This window comes from Centroberyx gerrardi, chromosome 3, assembly GCF_048128805.1.
Source record: "Centroberyx gerrardi isolate f3 chromosome 3, fCenGer3.hap1.cur.20231027, whole genome shotgun sequence".
Lineage (NCBI taxonomy): Eukaryota > Metazoa > Chordata > Actinopteri > Beryciformes > Berycidae > Centroberyx > Centroberyx gerrardi.
Genome location: NC_135999.1, coordinates 1,780,632 through 1,803,131, shown reverse-complemented (window position 1 = coordinate 1,803,131; position 22,500 = coordinate 1,780,632). Strand labels below are relative to the sequence as shown.

Sequence of the window (22,500 nt, the reverse complement as noted above, 5' to 3'; positions counted from 1 at the left end):
GCTTGGCAAACTGACAAGAAAAGACAACTTTTCGCGCGTTGTTGCATATTTTTTATTTGAAACATCTCAAATAAATCAATCATATCTTTTTGAGAGTGCAGATTTCCTTTTTTTTTATACTTTATCTCGAGATGACGACATACGTCATACGCGGCACGGTGGCGCAGTGTTAGAGCTGTCGCCTCACAGCAAGAAGGTTCTGGGTTCGATTCCCGCCTGGGTCGCTGTTGGCACTGGGGGTATGTTCTCCCCATGCCTTCGGTGCCTGGTGGGTTATCTCGTGAAAAGGGGCCTTTCTGTGTGGAGTTTGCATGTTCTCCCCGTGCTCACCTGGGGTTTCTTCCATACGATAAGAACACCCCACTAAAAAGCATGCAAGAAGATCGTCGCCTGACCAGCGATGGTCGAAGAAGTTGGTCCCCGGGCGCCGAACTGCAGGCTGCCCACCGCTCCTGGCCTGCCCAAGGAGGAGGACGAGCCAGGATGGGATAAAAGCGGAGAATAAATTTCACGGCGCCATTTCAGCATGTGTGTGTGTGCCGCCGCCGAACACGTGTGTGCATGAGGTGTGGTTGTTTGTGACGAAAATAAAGACGGGTTTGTCCGTCCCCTGTTTGTATAAAGAACTCGATATCTTGAGAAAAAGAAAATTAACTCCTGTGAATATACTGTGTGTCCTCAATGGGCTTCCGTACTAATACAATCAGCTCTACATACAAAAAGCAAGTGCAGTTCATTAATGGTTGATTTCAAAGTAAATTGCAAACAACAGCAGCGGCCTGGTCACACTGAGGTTTAAACCTGTACTGTCTTCCCATCATAACATCAAGATATGAAGATTTCATGGCTTAATCTGGTTGATAAACTAAGTTAAAGTAAAGTTATAAACCATCAATAACTCAAACTGGTGTTTTTTCCTCTTCTGTCTCTTCAGGTTTGACACCATCATCGTCATCTCTGCTCTCATCGCTATGATCATTAACACCATGGAGTCCTGTAAGAGTTTGTTTTATTCATGTTATTCATCTTTGACAGATTAGATTGGATTTTGCTGCTGTAACCTTTTATAAGTGTCAGGATCTGTCTTCTAAACACGTAAATAAAGTTTATTATCCCGCCCCTCTCTCAGCGGGGGGGTACACCAGCCGGCAGATCCTGGACATCGTCTTCATCCTGCGGGTGCTGAGGCTGGTGCGGGTGGTGGACAGCATCAAGAGGTTGGAGCTTCACGCTTCCTTGTATTGTGTTTTTTATTTTTTTTTGATTATCCCTTACATCAGTGGTTCCCAGTCCAGTCCTCAGCCCCCCCCTCTGTCCTGCAGGTTTTTGTTCCAGCTCCACTCTTGCACACCTGATCCAGTTAAGGACCAAACAGTTTCACACCTGCCCAGTCCAGGTAGATCTGTCTCTACTGCTCAACCAATCAGCATTAAGAACTTAACTGGATCAGGTGTGCAAGAGTAGAGCTGGACCTGCAGGACAGAGGGAACTGAGGACCGGGTTGGGAACCACCAACAAATTATTTATCGTTTTGTTAATCCGTCCATCCATCCAGTATTGATCCGTGATGTCACGCTGTGTTGCTTTATTAACGATGTGGAGCTGAATTCTCTCCCTCAGGTTTCGGATCATCATCAACACCCTGATTAAGATCGGACCGACAATACTCACATTCGGACAGCTCATCATCGTAAGTTGCTGCCTTCAGTTCAAGTTTTACTTTAAGTTATTTTTATGGGATGGATTCAGCTGGACTGTCAGTTTCATAATGAGCGGCTGCTACCTGCTACTTGTAATAAAGGGAATGTTTTGGTGCAGGTCGGTTGTTTACCCAGTCTGTTAATGTTGGACCACGGTTGTCATGGTGATATGCTGTTTCCATCCACAGAGATGATGCACTGATTAGAGCCGTGTATTGATAAAGCTTCAGTGTCAGAAAGCTTAAAAATGTTTCATTCTACCAACGAGAATGAACAAAGATGTTTTCTTCTTGTTTATGGGAGTTTTTACTGAAAAAAAACCAACTGTTTCCGATCTATAAAAGCAGAAATATACACAGAAAAATAAAACATTTTGCAAAATCTACTAAAGACAGCATTTGAGAAGACGTGTGAGTATCTCCAGCCGTAAGCCTGGCTCCTCCAGATGAAGAGTTGACCGCTCCTCCTCCTCTTCCTCACCAGGTGGTCTACTATATATTTGCCATGGTGGGGATGGAGCTGTTCAAAGGGAAGGTCCAGTTTTCTGCAGCGGACACCGGAAACCCACTGAGGGACTGTGGAAACCCTTCGCTGAAGAACACGGCCTTCGCCAGGCTCAACTACTGCAAGAACAACTTCAACGACGTGGTTTCCTCCTTCATCCTGCTGGTGGAGCTCACTGTGGTCAACCAGTGGCACGATATCCTTTAGCTGACCACTGCAGACGGGGAACAGGACCGGTGCCTTGCTGGTGACTGTGCTGCCATTTAACTGGAATTCACCTCAAATTCACCTCATGCAGCCGCTCCTCCGCATCAAACGGCGGACATCTAGAGAAATTAGAGTAATTCCTCACCGAAACACTTGAGTTTTGAGTTGTAAACTGGTATCATTTAGTAAATAAAATTCCCCGTCCCGGGCCTATCAGCACATGCCCGCAAACTTGTTCCTCTTCTCACCAGCCTGGCTCAAAGTTCAGAACAGAAACTCCACTTCTCTCTCTCTTCACACCCAGTTTCTTGCAGAATTACTCTTTCAACACAATAGTTGGTTAGAAAAGGGCGGCGACTCTGTGGGCTTCATCATGATTCAAACCAGTCAGACTAGGTTAGGGCGGGGCTGTGGGCGGGGCTGTGGGCGGGGCTGTGGGCGGGGCTGTGGGCGGGGCCTGGCACTGCCGCTCACTTGTTTACTGTCCTATGAACAAGGAAGTTGCTAGTCGTCTAACTTAGCTAGCAGTCCGTGTAAATAAGAATTTTTTCTTAAATGACCTGCCTGGTAAAATCAACGTTAAAGGATAAGGCCGGTGTTTTTTAATGCATTTCTTACCGTCAACAAATCCTATGAAAATAACAAAATCAGCAATGATTTTGTTTTGCCAACAAGTGCTAGTTCCGTAGCACAGAAAATAGTCCCCGGCGTAATGAAGAATTTGTTCCCATTTGAATTTGATTTGGTAATAACTACAACAGCCTGACTTTTCATGGTAACAGTTAGAGATTTTTAAAATGTAAACTATGTCTTTGTGAGCTGCATTTAAAGGTTTTTAGCTTACAATTGGAGCCAATGACTTCCGGGTTGACGGCTAAAAACGGTACGGGGGAAGTCAGAAAGTAACGGGAGGAGAGCAAACGCATTGTTGATTTTGTTATTTTCGACGGTAAGCAATGCATTAAAAAACACCAGCCTTATCCTTTAAATAAAAGTAAAAAATAGATAGCAAAAAAAAGATGGTGTGGGCTGTACTGTGCCTATATCTAGCTTCTGAAAGCTACTGGCTTAATTAATCACTGTTGGACAGTTACTTTCCTAATCCCAATAACAGTACACTAACTCAAATTTACTCTGCAAAGTAGCTAGCGTTGTAGCTAAGCTAACAATGGAAACTGGTTCTACCTGGTCAGAAAAACAAAGCAGAAGTGCCGTTTCCAGGGGATTGTGGGAGAATCCTGTTTCAAACTCAGAGCCAATCAGAGCTGCCTTTGGCTCCGCAAGATCTCATTATTTCACGTTTATGATGAAATTTCTCCAGACCCCCGTCGTCTGAGCCGGACTGAACAGAGACCGGACCAGACTAGACCGGACTGAACAGAGACCGGACTAGACCAGACTGGACTGAACAGAGACCGGACTAGACCGGACTGAACAGAGACCGGACTAGACCGGACTGAACAGAGACCAGATAGACCGGACTGAACAGAGACCGGACTAGACCGGACTGAACAGAGACCGGACTAGACCAGACTGGACTGAACAGAGACCGGACTAGACCGGACTGAACAGAGACCGGACTAGACCGGACTGAACAGAGACCAGATAGACCGGACTGAACAGAGACCGGACTAGACCGGACTGAACAGAGACCAGATAGACCGGACTGAACAGAGACCGGACTAGACCGGACTGAACAGAGACCGGACTAGACCAGACTGGACTGAACAGAGACCGGACTAGACCGGACTGAACAGAGACCAGATAGACCGGACTGAACAGAGACCAGATAGACCGGACTGAACAGAGACCAGATAGACCGGACTGAACAGAGACCAGATAGACCGGACTGAACAGAGACCAGATAGACCGGACTGAACAGCTGAATTTCTGAAGTGTTTCAGTTTTCCTTAACGCGGCTCCACTGCTCACCACCGGCTTCACAGACGTCACTCACAAGTCTGCCAGGATCTTCTTCGTCCTCTTCCACATCGTGGTCGTCATCATCATCATCAAGTAAGACCAATGGCATCATCATCATCATCATCATCATTATCATCGTCATCATCACTCATGGGAAACATCCCTACTGAACAGCCCATCTGGGGCAAATATATTTATGTATTTCCAAATAATTCTGTTTGTTTTAACCTTCAGGGTGTGCCAGATGGGTGGAGTTTACCACCTCAGGACAAATTGGATAATCCCAATCACAGAAAATCAGACTAATCTGGCTTTCAAATCCTGTCTATGTCTGGACTTTCTCAAACTCATTGTAGTGATGTGGTAAACTCCACCCACCTGGTACTCCTGGCAGGTTAAAACAAACAGTAGGAATCATTTTACAGATAAATTTTACATTCTCATCATTTATCTGAAGCTCCAGAAGCTCCAGTGTCCAGACAGACTTCCAGTGAGCTCAACAGTAAAATAAATTTCAGTTCAGCTTCCAACTGTTTATTAGAAAAACTAAAAATATTTCTCAGCTGAAAGGAGAGAGGAGAGTTTTACTGGGAAACATAAAAAAGTTTTTTGTCAGGTGTTTCCTGTCCGGCATCACAAACGGACCATAATATATCTGTGGGTGGTTCACTGGGTTAACGATCAATACCTTACTTTACGAGACTGAAGTCTGTAGTCGCTCCTCGTCACATCCATCCCATAATGCTCTGCTTCCCCCCCCCCCCGCCGCGCTGCAGTATCTTCGTGGCGTTCGTCCTGGAAGCGTTCTTCATGGAGTATTCAGTGGAGAAGAGCGACCTGCAGACTTCTCTGGAGAAGAAGATCGAGGAACTGGAGCTGGCTGTGGCACAGTACGTTACCATGGCAACTAGCAGCTGTCGCTCACCCTGGACATGATGTCACTCACACACACACACACACACACACACACACAGAAATTAACCTCCATACACACAGCTGTGTAATTGAGAACAATGGATTTGTTGAATGAATGAATTCAAAAATTTGTTAGGCACAATTTGAAATTTAATGTGATTATTATTTAATTTAACTTTTAGCTTAAACTTCAAATTTGGTTTTCCCAATTCTCAGTTTTCTTAATTCAGATTCAGTTTCCCGAGACACACAGACTTTTATTCCCGACCGGAAGACTCCGCCTCCTCTTGGAATAAATGTGGATTTTCAATTTTAAGGATTTCCTTTTAGATGTTTTAACATGCTATAATGTTCTTGACTGTGAGATGGAATTATGCCGGCATCTGATTGGTCTATGGGCTCTGAGGTAGCCATTTTGGATGCTACTGAACATATTTATTATTGTATGCGTGTCATCCTGTCAGAGTCGATGATTTATTTGCATTCCTGTTGATGTTATTTTGTCAACCAGGGAACAGCTAGAGGAAAACCTGGTGGACGCCATGGAAACCAGCGACAACGACCTGGGAACCAGCCAATCAGCAAAGAAGAAACACACCCTGATGTTTAAAATCGCTTCAAAAAGTAAGAAACAGAACACGATGTTTAGTGTATGTACCGTCTTAGTATGTATAGTGTACATATATAGTATTAGTATATGGTGAAATATTGCCCATGTTAGCAGACGCCATAATATTCTACAAAAGTCAGATATTGCTTAAGCATCTTATTGGTTTAGCTTGGACTCGAGTCACAGTTTTAATCGCTTGAGATCTTGACTTGATGCATGAAGAGAAGACTTGAGACTTGACTTGACTTGGGTTCTGGTGACTTGGGACTTGACTCTGACTTGTACTTTGATGACTTGAAAAGGTTTCTAAAGTCTTGACTTGAGATCTTGTGTTTGTGTAAATGACTTAGATTGAAAGTGATGAGATTTGTTCCAGCGGACGACTGAATTTAAATTCTGTTTTCTGAATTTGTATGGAATGATTGAATTTATTGAAGTTGAAACTGATTATAGAAATCAAACTCATGATGCTCTTACCAAGTTTTTATCCTATTAAAACCATATTGCATTGAAAAGTCCTAGATATTTAGTTTTCTTTAAGATATTAAGTTGATACTGGACTCTTGATTTGTTTCTTACTTGACTTGCTGTTCTACATTTAGACTTGAGACTTGACATTAATGACTTGGACTTGACTTGGACTTGTGCTTCAAGACTTGAGACTGACTTGGGACTTGGGACTGAGTTTCAGTGATAAAACAGAGAAATAAGAGACAAGATGCTCTGCTGCAGTCAGCTGAGATAACCAGCCGGTAGAAACGGTCCCAGCTGTGATATTGATCTCAGTATTGGTATTAGTATTGATAATACGGTGTGTTATAGGATACCGGACGGTGGACGGTTTGTTACAGCGGATGTTCGAGGAGGATCTCAGTCCTGAAGACTTGGCTGAGGACGAAGATCCAGACGCTTCAAACTTGAACTTTTCAAACCCGATCTTCAGCCCGGCATAAAGAGACATAAAGGGAACGAGACCGATATCTTTTTTTTTTTTTTTACATTTTTGTATTCAATATTATTTCATACTGCCAGATTAAAATGACTATATCGCTGAAATTTGATGTTTATCCAGTGCAATGTTTAAACCATATGAACAGGTAATAATCCTAAAGTCACATCTATTATTCTATTTTTATATTTCTTAGCTTACAGCTCTGTATAAAAAGTCGTGAAATCAATATTTTTCAGATAAAGACTATTCTTGCTGAAATTTCATGGGTGGAAATTCTGTTTTAATCCATTTAGAAGAAACAAAGGACCAAACCCTCTTAAGTCACTGTTCATGCTTAACTCATGTTAGTAAACACATTAGTTAACATTATTAACAAACATGTATAACAATATCGATTACTGCAGTTTTAACATTAACTAATCTTTGTTAATGTTGTTGTTCATGTTTAATTCATGTTAGTAAATGCATTAGTAACATTAGTTAATGGATTTTCTTCAAGATTTAAAAACAGAAAATATTTTACCACATACCGTTATTATATTTGATTTATAAGTAAGTCATTGAAAACTTTATGATGTTATATGAGTTGTACTGGAGCCGGATGCAATTTGGAAAAGAAAAAAAATATGAACAAACATATACAATAATATACAATGCACAGGTGGTATAAAAACAAAAACCTTAAGGGCTTATAGTAAAACCACCCAACAGACATACATTATATAAATTCGCATACATGTGTCATACATGTACAAACACATCCACATGTGCACTTGCACACACACAAATACATAACCTATACAAACAGAACAGTAGGAAATTAACAATAAATAATAAAACATCATTAACATTACACCTAATAATACAAAGAGAATCAATAGTACTGTACAGAACTAATATAAAGAGGTCTGTAATATAACACTGGAAGGAGTGAAGCGGACAGGGAAAGAGAAAGAGAGAGATCGCCCCCTGGTGGCTCAGGGTGGCTTCACACAGGTCCTCAGCTGGTCTGTCGTGCAGCTGTAGACTGAACTGGAGGTTCAGAGCAGAGAGACTGAGAACCGAACCGAACTGAACTGAACCGAACTGAACTGAACTGAACTGAACTGAACTGAACTGAACCGAACTGAACCGAACCGAACTGCAGAAGAAACATCAGCCAGAAATTCAGGTTTCACCTCTGATCAGAACTCCTTCAATGCTATAATAATAATAATCATAATCATAATAAACATATCATTTATATATATAATAATAAACAACACATCCCTGCTAAAATACATCCAAAATATATGTTGGCTGCTCAAAATAGATTTCTAATGAGTGTCATCTATGTGTAAAAACACATTTTTATCTCATTTTTGACTTGTCTACAAACATTATAAAGGGTATATGAAATGTATTTTTTGGGTTCGACAAAATTCCATGAAATTCCACTTCTAAGAGAGTTTGTCTCGACTCTAAACATTATAGATCAAAACATTATGAATCAGATAAAAGACAGTTCAACTAATCAAACACATTGATTCACTGATTGATTGACTTTATTCGATAAATTAAAATATAATATACAAATGTACATACAGTACTAAAATTCATCAGGATATCGCAATAAAGTCACATGACTTATTTCCATTGCGGTCCTGAGGTCTAGGCAGGCAGGAACAGGGAGTGACGTGTATATGCTACTAATATCCCATTTTTACACTGAAACACCTCATAAAAACATCAATATTATACAATCATGAAAATAATAAAAAACCACACAAGTTCAGAAACCAACCTTAGAACTGTCCTAGAAAAGATGTTTCACTATACTAACTTACTCAGCATCCATTTTTTCAGTTGTTTTTTAAAACTATTCAGAGAATGGGCAGATTTAATTTCGTTTGGGATTTTATTCCACTCCCCTGCTTTTTAGATTGGGTTGTTTCAGGTTAGATACACTAGCCTCGTATTCAGGCCACGAGAGTCCCGAACATACTGAAAATACCCGGTAAAATAATTTGGACATGTAAAATCTTATAGACCATAATACGTTTTAACTGTTGAATTCTACCTTCAACTGGGAGCCAATTCAATCATATTCAGTCATAATGTATGGATTTACCATCACATGTTCTGCTTCAGACACCAGCTGAAAGGTTCTTTAGCATGTTATGATATTCAGTATTGATCATATAAAACACTATGTGGAATCTCAGATATGTGGGAAGAAAAAAGAAAAATACATGGAATTTCAGAATTTCATTGAATTAAATTCAACTTCTTGAAATTCCAATTCAATTCCAATTCTGTTTCTTGTAGTTTTTTTTCCAATTCCAATTCCTGTTGAATTGGAATTGATGAGTTAATTCATTAATTGATCCCAATCTTGCAGCAGCCTACAGCAGCTCTCTGTTATGAAGCTCCTGTCAGAAATATGAACAGTAAATATCTGGAGCCTCCGAGCTGAAAACTGAGATGTTCAGAATAAACTCACTTTTCTTTGATTCATAAATCTGCAGTTAGATTTACTGTGATGAAGAAGAGGCTCCGAGTCAGCAGGGGGCGGTGTGGAGTGAACCTCTGATGGAGGCGCAGAGGGTGTGTGTGTGTGTGTGTGTGTGTGTGTGTGTGTGTGGTGCTGATGCTGTAGAGATGGAGGAGAGGGAGTGGATCCTCGGCTCTCTGTCATCCGGACGGAACACAACATTCAGGTAGGAAATCAGAAATCACGTTAATAACGGCGACGATCTTCTTCATTCCGTTAATCTGCGGAGTGATGACGGAATATTCATCCAGACGGTGAATCTGCTGAAGTAAATCTGTTGTGTGTGTGTGTGTGTGTGTGTGCGTGTGTGTGTGCGGCGCTCGGAGGCCAGAGGATGGAGACTAGATTTGTGCAGCGCGAGCGGCGGCAGGCGCTTCATTCGGCCTGGAGAATAATATACAATATATTTTATTTAATATTAAAAGAGGCCGCGGGCCGGAGCCGCCGGGTGGAAACCGGTTTATTGTGGACTGAAGCGGGTTTTGTTGTGAGCGGAGCGTCGGCCTGCGGCTCCAGCTGCTTCCTGTCGGGGATATTGATCTGTTATTGATGAGGCTGTGCGGGTCACTGGCTCCCTGCCGTCACTGTAACATCATAAAAACATTATAATAACGTTATACTAACATTATACTATCGTTACACTGACATGATGATGAAGCGAGTGAGGCGGTCGGCCTGCCGCCGGACGGGCTGGGTGAGGTGGGACCAGCGGCTGAACAGCGCCGCCTGTCGTCCACATGCTGTTTTATTAGATAAAGGAGGGTCAGCGCTCCAGCGTCAAGCTACACAGAATGTAACTCGGCACGTCCGGTCAACATTGTCAAAATAAAAGCCTTCTCGAGGAACGCAGGCTGCAGTGTTTTCTGAGTGATACAAAGTGCCAAACAGAGAATGAAGAGAATATTTAAGGTGGAATCTGCAGTGATGAAAATGCAGTTGTTGTTATTTTAAATGTCCTAATCACAGGATGTGTTCATACCTAGCCGATATGTTTAGGGCTGCAGACTCAAATCACAGACACAGACGCTGCCAGACAGTTTGAAAGGATGTCTGCCATCCTGGAAAAGCCCATTTAACCAGAGGCACCACAGATAAGACAAGATGACACTTTATTGATCTCTGTGGAGAAATTAGATCATTGCAGCAGCAGCAAGTAGAGTACAAGCAGTACTAACAAAGCAGTAAAAATCTGTAAAAGACGATAAAACAATAAAGCACTAAAATGGAATGTAAACAATGTGCATAATGTGCAAATGTGCATTAAACTCACATGAACAGCCTGCAGAGGGCCAGGTGTACGGACAGAAAGTGTTGTGGCTTGCAGACTAACACAGTAAAGAAACTATATGAAATACAGGCCTATTACAGAATGTGTCTTTCATTTAACCTATCCGTATTACCAGCTGCTTAATGTAACAAAGCTGCAGGACGGAGGGACTATTTACAGGAAAACTGCAGTGTGCAGAATGCATGTGCTTTATCATCTGTTCACTGTGTCACTATACTATAGAACAACAGTCAGGTAGTGTGTCATATGTGCTGTCTGATGTGCAGAGTGCAGATATATGCAGAAAAGTGTCCAGCTGCAGTCCAGAGTCTATCAATAAATGTATGTTGTTCTGTACGCCCCAGTAATTAATAAGGATTATGTTTTTTATGTTATGCTTTTATTTTGAAGGTAAAATTTCCTAACTTCCGTTATTTTCCTGTCTATGTGTGTGTGTGACTTGACACTGTTGATCTATGGAAGGCTGAAGTGTGTCAAGTTACTACAGTTAGACAGAATAAGACTAGAAGTAGGGTGAGTTTGCTTTCAAAATAAAAGCATAAAATTTGCGGCGCACAGAACAGCACAAATCATGTTACAAATATTCATTGTAATCATTATATTGAATGTGGGGTGAATCCCCAGCTGTAAAACAGATAGTAAAAAGATTATATTGTGTCATGGTGTATCATATTTCCTCATGAGAGAGTTCATTATGGTTGGGTAAATTCATGGTCAAAAAAAAAAAACGATGAACACAAAAAACAGATTCCTATTCAAATGTATTGCTTATTTGCACTTCTGTAGTTTGCATTACTCAAAAGGTGGCAGCCCATGTTCGTGAAAGAGAGATTTATTTTGAAAGTGCTGACAGGATGTTGTGTTAGTGGGTTGTGTTGATGCGCGCTTGACGCTGCTGGAGGCAGAGCTGCAGTGCGGACAAACAGGCTGGAGCTGGAGAACCTGACACCCAAAGGCGCCCACCGACACCCACTGACACCCACTGACAGCCGGTCCGGGTTTACCTGAGCAGGTTTTCGGGTGTCTGCTCGGCTGTCGGTTCTCCGCCCCGCTGTCAGGTTTTCTTCCAGGCGCGCTGCAGCAGATGATCTTCTGCATCGTCGCTCCCTGCAGCGGGATGCCGAGCAGGTGAAGTCAGATCATCTGGAGGACAGCGGCTGCATCTGACGGGATTTTAACGGCGTTGGACTCCGATGAGAAATTAAATACCTGTCCTTTCTGCGCTCGATGCGTCCTTGTCCTGTAAAGCTGCCGGGCCTGTGTGTTTGAGAGCGGACGGCTGATCCCGGGTCAGTGCGGGACAGCTGAGAGGAGACGGACGGACTGATTTGATCCCGGGGGGTTTGAAGGGGAAATGGTGGCTTAGTCCCGGGAGTTTGAGGCCGCTTGGCCCGTTTCAGAGGAACGGTGGGTTTTCTGGCTCAGGACGTTTTGTGCCAAAATAAAATCCCAGATGAAGATTCCCAAAAGACGGAAAAGGAGCGGACTGTGCGCCAGGTAGGTCCGACCTGGACCACAGCCAGCATTTATTACCTCTAAAGAAATGAAATCCCCGTCAGTCAGAAGGTGGGAGTCCGCCACCGCGAGGCTCCACTTGTTTAGCCTCGTTACACATGTAATATGTCACTAAGTAAATGTCTTAATACAGATTTAAACATAGAATGAATGCATATGTTTGATACATAATTCGGGTCAGTCTGGGCCAGATTTATTGATCAGGAGGATGTGAAACTGCGCATGCGTACAGAGGACCCATGACTGTGCACTGCAGAGTGCAGAGGAGAGATTCAGTAGCGCTGATACAGATGGAAGAGGATTTTATCTGCATCAGTAGATAACAGAACTGTGTAGTAGAACCATGTATTCATTCATTCATCCATTCATTCATTCATTCATTCATTCATCCATTTATTTATTCATTCATTTATTCATCTAGCCTATTCATTAATTTGTTAATCTATTCATTAATTTGTTAATCTATTCATCTATTGATTTATTAATCCACTCATTCATTCATTCATCTATTCATGCATTCATTCATTCATTCATTCATTCATCCATCTCTTAATGAGCCCATTGCCTGTGTTGGTGTTGCCCTGTGTTGAGCTGTGTGTTAACAGTAATGTGTGCCTGTGTTTGGCTCGCAGGCTGACAGAGGAAGGGTTTTGTCCCGCTCAGGATTTGTTGTAAGCCGTCAGGTTTTCCAGCAGCTCAGAACTATGGTGAGCTCTCTCTGCTCCGCTCCGGCTGCAGCTGCTCTAAACTTCCATCAGAGAACAACTGGAATGCAACCCGGCTTCTGGCAGAGCACCCCCCCCCCCCCCCCCCCCCCCCCCAAACCCCCCTGCCCCCCCACTTTCCTGTTAAGAGATTAGTTGATTAACTACTAAACTACAGAGCAGAAGGACAGAGGGACACACTGAGGTCTGGAAGAGAGGAAGATCTTTGTCAGGATGTTTCACTCTGATCTGCTGCTGAGACGCTTTGATCACATTCAACTGCTGGAACCACAGCATCTCCCTCCAATACTCACTAAAACTATACTATCTATACTATACTATACTATACTACATACTATACTATACTTTATACTACACTACACTACACTATATACTATACTGTAATATACTATACTATCCTGTACTATGTTATACTAAACTATACTGTACTATGTACTACACTATACTATACTACACTATACTATGATATACTATACTATGATATATATACTGCAATATATTATATATTATACTATACTGTAATATACTATACTATATTAAACCATTCTATACTATACTATATACTACACTACACTATACTAAACTATACCATACTATGCCATACTATACTATACTATATACTACAATATATTATACTATACTGTAATATACTATACTATACTAAACCATTCTATACCATACCATACCACACTATACTATACTATACTATACTAAACCTTACTATACTATATTAGTCTTTATTATACTATACTATACTATACTGTACTATACTATACTAGTCTTTATTATACTATACTGTACTACACTATACTATACTATATAGTACTATACTGTACTACATTATACTATACTGTACTATATTATACAATGCTATATAGTATTATACTATATGAAACAATAAAACTATACTTTACTATACTATACTATAATACACTAGGCTATACTATACTATGTACTGGACTATACAACATAATACTACACTATATGATTACTACACTATATTGTTTATGACTATTGTAGACAATATGGGGAAATGCTGTGGTCCCGCCCCTCTGCAGTGATTGGCGGCTCAGTGGCGTATTGACGACTGCACCAGGTTTCACTACATGTACAGTGTTCCAGTCTTCCAGCCGCTGGTCACACCGACGCTGATAGATGGACGCTGCTGTCTGACCGGACAGTCTGTTTCACTGCAGATGTAGAGAAGCCTCCCCACCTTCCCGGTCTGGTTCGTCCCGTCAGAGCCGGTCTGACCGGAAACACAGCGGACAGACTCCATTACTCCCGGTCCAGCTGAGCTCTGCATGCACAACTGACGGCCCGTGGCATTGCATGCAGAATAGCATGGTTTGGGGACTGACATGCATCACTTTGAACCTAAAGTCTAACCCCACAAATCCACTGAAAACTGATAACCATTCATGGCAGATAGGACTGTATCGCTCTCAAACCACACAACCTGTTTCCTCCAGCTGTGAAACCAGTGAGTTCAGGTCTACTGACTGGAACCATGATGGGACCAGTCACCGCCACATGTAGGCTGCAGTTTAGACACAGTCATCTAGCTCAGTATGATGAATCAACGCTGTTACAGCATCCTGCAGCACTATTCTGCTGTAGTGTTTCTATTCTGTCATATTTAGTATTGTACTATGTAATGTAGATGCTGATCTAGTTCAGACTGGTATATTATATTTATATTTATTATATTCAGCATTTTGTTATGCCATGCAGATGGTTATCTAGTTCACACTGGTATATTATATTTAGCATTTTATTATATTTAGTATGTTCAGTATGTTATCATGCCAGGTTGGCTGTCTAGCTGACATCCCGACATCGAGCAGCGGTTCCCGTCAGGATGAAACCAGAGAGGCGAGTCCGGCCCGCTTCCTGTCAACATGATATTTGCTCCAGTTACTGCAAATACCATCAACTCCCCCCCCCCCCAACCCCCTCCTGCCCCAAACACCGGCCACTCCGGCCCGTAGCCTGATCCAGCTAGCAGCTAGGAGAATGGCTTCTAATGGCGGCCAGCCATTTATAATGCCTGTTGTTATTACTGCTACGACTGTCCCAGTGGCCACCAGTACAGACTGGCTGTACTGGGAAGCTCCCAGTGTGAATGTGAAGCAGGGCAGAGTTCAGTGAACCTTCCCTGCAGAAATAAAGTTTGCATAAAGTGTCTGTTCTTTAAAACCAACTGCTGTCCTGTTGAACCCCCTTCCTTCCTTCCTTCCCTTCCTCCCTTCCTCCCTTCCTCCCCTCCTCTCCTGCCTCCTCCCTCCTCACAGATAAATGGCTCGTTTAAGCTGGGAGCTGCTCGTGTTCTGTCAGGCTGGCAGATGCAGTGCCTAGTGCCGGGCCTCCAGGACAACGCCAACATGAACGGGACGGCCGAGCAGGCCGACATCCTGCCGCCCAACTGCATGGTCAAAGACCGCTGGAAAGTGGTGAGTCAGGACGCCTCCTCCTCCCCCGCAGACACTTCACTGTGTTTTCACTGTGGTCGAGTGTTTTCACTTTTTAACAAGCTGCTGTTGGATAAAGGTCACACCTGCATTTTCTCAACGTGTTTTGGAAAAGCTACAGTGAGGTTTTAAAAGGTTTTAAGGTCCGAAAGTTCATGAAACTTGGAAATGTCCCTCCTTCCTTCCTTCCTTCTTTCCATCCTTTCTTCCTTCCTTCCCTCCTTCCCCCCTTCCCATCTTCCTTCCTTCCCTCCTTTCCACTTTCCCTCCCTCCTTTCTTCCATTTTCAGTTTTTAACAAGCATATCACTGCTGTTGGACAAGCGTCACACATCTACATTTTCTCACTGACGTCTGTGTATTTTTGAAACTCTGCAGTGAGATTTTAAATGTTTCATGAAACTCACCCAAGAATCAATTTAGAAATGTTCAATTCCAGTAAGAAGAAGAAAAACATTTCTGCTGTGTGTTTTTCTCCACAGCAGCGATGTCTTGATAGCTTGTGTGTTCATGAGCCGTCAACACCCGACACTACTGACCTGTCTCTGCCTCTGCTGGCCGTTTGTGTTGCAAACAAACAAAATTACACAGAAAAATGTTTCAGGGTCTGTTGGTCTGTGTGATGGAAATCTGACTTTTGGGTTTGGGTTTCAGAAAGAGATTCAACTCATATGAGCAAATGTTCACACATAAATACAGTATTGCTTTACATGCTACTATTTAATTTTAAAGTCAGATTAGTCGGCATCATTGTTTTCCATAACTTTCTGGTGAAATAGCCCTTTAATTGCGTCCCATGTGCTGTGGCAAGGCTTTGCTTTCCTGAAATAAGAACTTGCGTAACGCAGTTCCTCGGTCGCTCGGCCGGCCTGTCGCAGCCAATCAGACGGCAGCAGATCCCAGCGCAACGCTGCATGTGAAACTGCAGGCTGTTTGCACTTGGCTGATCAATTTGTGTTCTCCGCTCGGTTGCCGTGGTTCCAGGCCACAGGGCCACAGGGCCACAGGGCCACAGAGTCACAGGGCCACAGAGTCACAGGGCCACAGGGCCACAGAGTCACAGAGTCACAGGGCCACAGGGCCACAGGGCCACAGAGTCACGCGGCGGCGCTCTGCTGCAGCAGCTCAGCGCTGCTCAGAGGAACTTCAGCAGGATCCAGCTGCAGGACCCAGCTGCAGGATCCAGCTGCAGGATCCAGCTGCAGGATCCAGCTGCAGGATCCAGCTGCAGGATCCAGCTGCAGGACCCAGCTGCAGGATCCAGCTGCAGGACCCAGCTGCAGGACCCAGCTGCAGTTACACAGCGGCTCTCGAACCTCTCTCGCTACACTTTTCTGTGGAATTTCTCTACTTTTATCTCAGCTGCACAAATTCGTAGTTTTTCTTTTCTTTCTTTTCTCTTTGTTATGAATTGAGCATTCATAACATTTCTCTGTGTTAGGTAAAATTGATGCAGTCCTGTGTTTTCCATTTGCAAAATATTTTAAACATGCGCCCTATGCTGTCTTTCCACGATTTGGAAAGATGAATCAATGCTAATCAATGTTCTCTACTCTTGACTACTGTAATTCCTTGCTCACATGCCTCGCTTAAGCCACCAGTGGTAGATTACAATTAGTTCAAAGTTTCTCACAGAGATCACAGGGTTCACATCACTTAATTCAGGATTAATTTTAACATCCTGTTAATCACTTGTAAGGCCTTGAACAGTCTGGATCTTTATCTATCAGTGAGGTTTTGCCCCAACACAAAACCTGCAGGTCTCTTAGGTCTTCAGACTGAAGGCTTCTGGCCTCCGGTCCAAACTTAAACAATAAACCATTTTTGGAAAAGCTTCCCACTAAGGATGGGACAATATATCGAAATTCAATATATCACAATACAAAATGTGACGATCCGTACGTTGTGTCGGGAACATGAATGGTGATATCAGCTCCATGTTATTCTGCTGTCAGGAACATGAATGGTGATATCAGCTCCATGTTATTCTGCTGTCAGGAACATGAATGGTGATATCAGCTCCATGTTATTCTGCTGTAGTAATCACTAATGAGACTCTTGACCATCACAGTTTCACAAGCTCTCCATCCAAATTATATTATTGTCACTTTGTAATGACATTTTGAAATTGTTGTTTACATTCTAGCAGCCAATGGCATCGCTAGAAAGATTTGAGTCTCAGAAATAAACAGAATTCTGCACAGTCAGACTTTGTTGTCTTTGAACTTTTATTGATCACATCGTATCCTGGCTGTATTGATCCTGAACCTCAGATCACATATCCAATCAGATCAGGGGATAACCTGTCGTCCATCACTGCTTCCCACTGATCTGAGATCAGCAAACCCAGCTGAGTGTTTAAACAGCGTTTCAAAACTAAAATCTTTTTATTTTTGTCTGTCATGCTGCTTCTTTCATTTCTGTTAAGTGTCTGTTATCTTGTTTTGTTTTATGAAGCACTTTGTGACCCCGGTTTTGAAAGGTGCTACATGAATCAAAATGCACTTACCTACTCAGTTCCATCAGCTTTATGCTCAGCTAAATAACCCAGACTAACACCGTTTCCGTCATGCTTCCCCCGTCCAGCTGAAGAAGATCGGTGGGGGGGGTTTCGGGGAGATCTACGAGGCCTTGGACCTTCTGACCAGGGAGAACGTGGCGCTGAAGGTGGAGTCGGCCCAGCAGCCCAAACAGGTTCTGAAGATGGAGGTGGCGGTGCTGAAGAAGCTGCAGGGTGAGACTGAACACACACTGCTGGGTAAAGCTGTAAACCTGCAGCGTCTTCTCAGTGTAAACGGGAAGTGATGCGGCAGCAGAGCGTCTCGTCTCGTCCCACTGACCGAGACACTGTAGATTCTCCCTGTTTGTCCGAATTAAATTAAAAAGAGGGAAATCTAAAAGTGTCTCCTAAACAGCAGCAGAGAAAGCTGGACTCTTTTCCTCTCTGGTTCCTTTGGTATGAAGCATTTTATTAAATCTGAATCCTTTCGAATCCCTTATCAAATCTTTTGTAAAAAGACAATTTCTTAGAAAATAGGTATTGTTTTTATTGCACTCAGTATAGTAACAAAAAAAAGGAGCGGAGCCTCATCCTCAAGTTGTCAAAATGACGCAGTCTTTTACTTTGATTTGATGCTGCATAGATAAATGTTTCATCACGGTAGTCTCCCCCTTCGTCATGACGACCTAGCTGCAAATACTGCATTTTGACGTTTGTTCATTGACTTGCAGCCACACTTTGGATCGTCTGAGTCGATCTGCCATGTTCAGTCAGCTCGAGCCAGCGTGCACTCGTATGACATCATCAGTTGCAGATGGCAGTTGTAGAAGAGAGAGGAGAGAAAAAAGATTCGATAACAGATTGGTTAGACTCAAAGCTTAACATATTTTACCAACTTGGAACCGATTCCAAAATGGAACCAGCTAACGGAACTCAACCCTAGTGATGAAGTTTGAATTTTTCTTGCTGCCATTTGGAAAAGTTGTCTAGTCAGTGCAGCTTTAAGTCATTTAAGTCAAGTTTAATAAGAAGAGTTCTACCTGAAATGGAGAAACACCCAGATCATCATCGCAGCGTCCGCTTGACCTTTAACCTCACTGTGCCGTTAAAACTCTGACTGTTTCTGTTTGGAGGAAGCAGAGTGAAACTAAACGTCTGTTCAGGCATGATATCAAAAAATATGATGTGATTATCTTGCTGAATATTGCAAAAAAAACTGCAATACAGTTAACATACACATTTTTCAACATTTTAGATTTCTCAGACAAGAAACATTTTTAATCAAAAACTAAGATGTTGTTTCTTTAAGATTTGTTCTTTTTGAATACAGTGATTTTTTTTTTTAATATGTGTAATTTAATTCATAGGCCAGAAAGCAGCAGAATACAATGTTAGGACTCTGAGAAAATAATTGCAGCCTCTTGTGATTTGGAAATTGAAGTAGTTCATTTTGTGATTTTCGGTTTGTTTTGTTTTTTTCGATTAATTGTGCAGCTCTAATATCTGTCTATCTTAAAAGGAAAGAGGAGCAGAGAGGAGGAAAGCACACACACACGCTGACACACACACATGCTGACACACACACACACACACACACACACACAGATGTCATTGCGGGCTTGTGAAGGTGTTTTCTGTGCAGGTCTTCCAAACTGAATCAGGTGATGACAGACGGTGGGACGTCTCCTCGTGTTTTGGCGTTATATAACCACAGAACTAAAGCAGGGACGGTGTCACATGTCTGTGTGCCAGAACAACATGTGATTGGTCCGTTCGTTAATTAACAGAGCGGCTCCCATTGGCCGGCTGAGTCACCGCGGCTCTCGACTCCGGCTCTTTACCGACTGCTGACTAACGACAGCAGGCGGGCGGAGGTCGGGCGCAGCAGGCTGACTCATTAGTGAGACTGTCAGCGATCAGAGCAGCAGATGATGTGTAATACTGAAGTGAACAGTCGTGTGGTTCCTTAAAAGGAAATGTGTTCAGTTTAATGTCCTGGCTGATGTGTTCTGAACTTACAGAGTTTCATACAGAGTTAGTTTGGACTTTGGAATTTTTCTAGACTTAAAGGATAAAATCATTGATTTTGTTCCTGTATATAACGAGTCTCTTCCATCCCTGTAGCACTTGGACCCACAGACAGTATTGGCTCCAGAAATCTCCAGAATCTCCAAAAAAGTCTGTGAAAATGATACGGCGACCACTGACTCTGGAGCCAATATTGTCCAGGGTCCAAAAATGACAGGTGTGGAAGAGACAATATAGGTCTGAAATCGCTGAACTTAAACTTTAAGACTGAAGGTGAGTCTTTGCTGTTTGGGCCCTGAGCTGTGGGACGTCCTGCCTGAGGACGTGAGGTAGTCAGATCAGTAGCAGATCTTCTTAAAACACACTTTTTTATTCTTGCTGTTACCTTTTTCAGCCATTTTTTCTTTTATGTTTGGTGTTTTTTCTTTTATTGTATTTTATTTTTTCTTTTATTGTATAGTTGATTGTTTTACTGTTGAATTGGGTTCTTTTATTGTGAAACATTTTGTGACTTCATTTTGAAAGGTGCTGTACAAATACCATTTATTAATTTATTATTATTATTATTGTTATTGTTATTATTACTATAGCAATATGTGTTCCAGTGTGCAGAGCTGAGGACAAACGCAACAGAAACTAGGGCTGCACAATTAGAAATATAAAATATAAAAATATAAAAAATATAAAATTGCAATATCAACTATCACAAGGGGCTGCAGCTATTTTCTCAGAGTGGCAACTCCTAACATGCTGTTCTGCTGCTGAGGCCAGTTTCTACCCTATAAATCAAATACTTTCATTGTATTCAAACATAGCAACTATTAAGCAACAACATCTCAGTTTTTTAATAAAAATCTTCAACCTTCACACAAACAACTATGAATCTGATAGATGTTATGAAGCGGCAGTTATATACATATGAATCTTTTATACTACAGAATTATTTTTAATTAAGTCATTCATATTATATGAAACAAGAATAACATGGTATTTAAAGACATTGCTAGCGATTTGGAAAGAGATGTCAGGAATATCAACAGACTCCCTGTATCTCCCCATCAGGACGGCAACAGACTTTCCAAAATTAATCTTGTAAACTGAATTGAGCTAAAGTTGCATGTCAGTTGTGTAAGGATCGATACAGAAACATCTGGATTAGATAAGAACAACAAAACGTCATCTGCATACAATGCAATCTGATGATTATAAGCATCCGTTTGAATACCAATTATTTGGCATTGATGTAACCACACCCATATTAATGCAGAGTGAATGTTACCTGCCTCATGCTGCAGGTAGGAACCTCTGCTGATTCTGTCTTCTTCTTCTTCTCCTCTTCCAGGTAAAAACCATGTCTGTAAGTTTATTGGCTGCGGGAGAAACGACAAATTCAACTACGTGGTCATGCAGCTTCAGGTGAGTCTGCTGGTCACTGCTGTTGGATCTGCCAGTTAAATTAGTTTTTAATCCTGTTGTTGTTGTTATTATTATTATTAGCATTAGCATTAGCATTATTATTATTGTCCTCTCCAGTGTTGTCGTCATTTCGGGGGTTTCAGATTCTGTCTGGATCCTTTTTTTCTACCGATGGCATAAATTAATGGAATTTTTGGATCCTGTTTGCCAACCATTCTGTTCTTAAAATGGGCGAAATAGTAGAAATTAGTAGAAATTACATATGATGAAGTTATTACATATTTTGATAAAAAATATTTTAACAACCATGGCGCGGATGTTGCGTTATCCTCACTTCACAGGTTCAAAACAGAAAGAGTCAATAATAGTGTTGGACACAGTTAAAGCCTTTAACATCATTTTAAACCTCTATTCATTTTCACGTTAGACCAAAAGGGGGCGGGGCCATAATCTCATATTTGGGCTGAAAAATGATGTCGCACTTGAGAGGAGAATGAATTACCGTTATGTAATGACGTGCGCCTTGCTGCGTGTCAGGGCCGTAACCTGGCGGACCTGAGGCGGAGTCAGCCCAGAGGAACCTTCACCATGAGCACCACCCTGCGGCTGGGGAAGCAGATCCTGGAGTCCATCGAAGCCATCCACTCTGTGGGCTTCCTGCACCGCGACATCAAGCCGGTACGAGAGCTGATAGGACCTGATCTGGAGTCAGACTGGAGCCGGGCCTCCCAAAAACATCACAACTGAATAAAATAGAATACTAGGAAGATAATAATACGAAAAGAAGAGAATAATAATAATAAGATAATGGAGCACTGTATACTACCTGCATACATTTGCATATTAATGAGGAAAATTTTCTTGAAACTAGTACAACTTCTTACAGTAACAGAGATGTGACCAAGTCAACTTTGATCAAGTCCCAAGTCAGTCACAAGTCTTGAGGCACAAGTCTCAAATAAAGGCTCAAGTCTAAATGTAGATTACCAAGTCAAGTCCAAGTCAAGTCCAAGTCATTAAAGTCAAGTCTCAAGTAAAATGTAGATTACCAAGTCAAGTCCATGTCATTAATGTCAAGTCTCAAGTCTAAATGTAGAACAGCAAGTCAAGTCAGAACAAATCAAGAGTCCAGTATCAATTTAATATCTTAAAGAAAACTAAATATCTAGGACTTTTCAATGCAATATGGTTTTAATAGGATAAAAACTTGGTAA

General features: G+C 42.0%; 2 protein-coding genes across 2 annotated transcripts in view; both read left to right on the top strand.

Annotated features, from left to right (window-relative positions):
- tpcn3 (two pore segment channel 3) overlaps window positions 1-7,069 on the top strand; it is a 27,183-nt gene extending 20,114 nt beyond the window's left edge. Inside the window, exons 12-19 of the mRNA XM_078282535.1 lie at window positions 935-996; window positions 1,130-1,217; window positions 1,621-1,690; window positions 2,184-2,400; window positions 4,337-4,427; window positions 5,111-5,224; window positions 5,761-5,873; window positions 6,682-7,069. Coding sequence (XP_078138661.1) covers window positions 935-996; window positions 1,130-1,217; window positions 1,621-1,690; window positions 2,184-2,400; window positions 4,337-4,427; window positions 5,111-5,224; window positions 5,761-5,873; window positions 6,682-6,812 — 886 coding nt within the window. The 3' untranslated portion in view covers window positions 6,813-7,069. The remainder of the gene's footprint in view (window positions 1-934; window positions 997-1,129; window positions 1,218-1,620; window positions 1,691-2,183; window positions 2,401-4,336; window positions 4,428-5,110; window positions 5,225-5,760; window positions 5,874-6,681) is intronic.
- Window positions 7,070-9,470: 2,401 nt separating this feature from the next.
- ttbk1a (tau tubulin kinase 1a) overlaps window positions 9,471-22,500 on the top strand; it is a 47,320-nt gene continuing 34,290 nt past the window's right edge. The window contains exons 1-5 of the mRNA XM_071897180.2: window positions 9,471-9,510; window positions 15,167-15,325; window positions 17,929-18,076; window positions 21,213-21,286; window positions 21,824-21,964. Coding sequence (XP_071753281.1) covers window positions 15,218-15,325; window positions 17,929-18,076; window positions 21,213-21,286; window positions 21,824-21,964 — 471 coding nt within the window. The 5' untranslated portion in view covers window positions 9,471-9,510; window positions 15,167-15,217. The remainder of the gene's footprint in view (window positions 9,511-15,166; window positions 15,326-17,928; window positions 18,077-21,212; window positions 21,287-21,823; window positions 21,965-22,500) is intronic.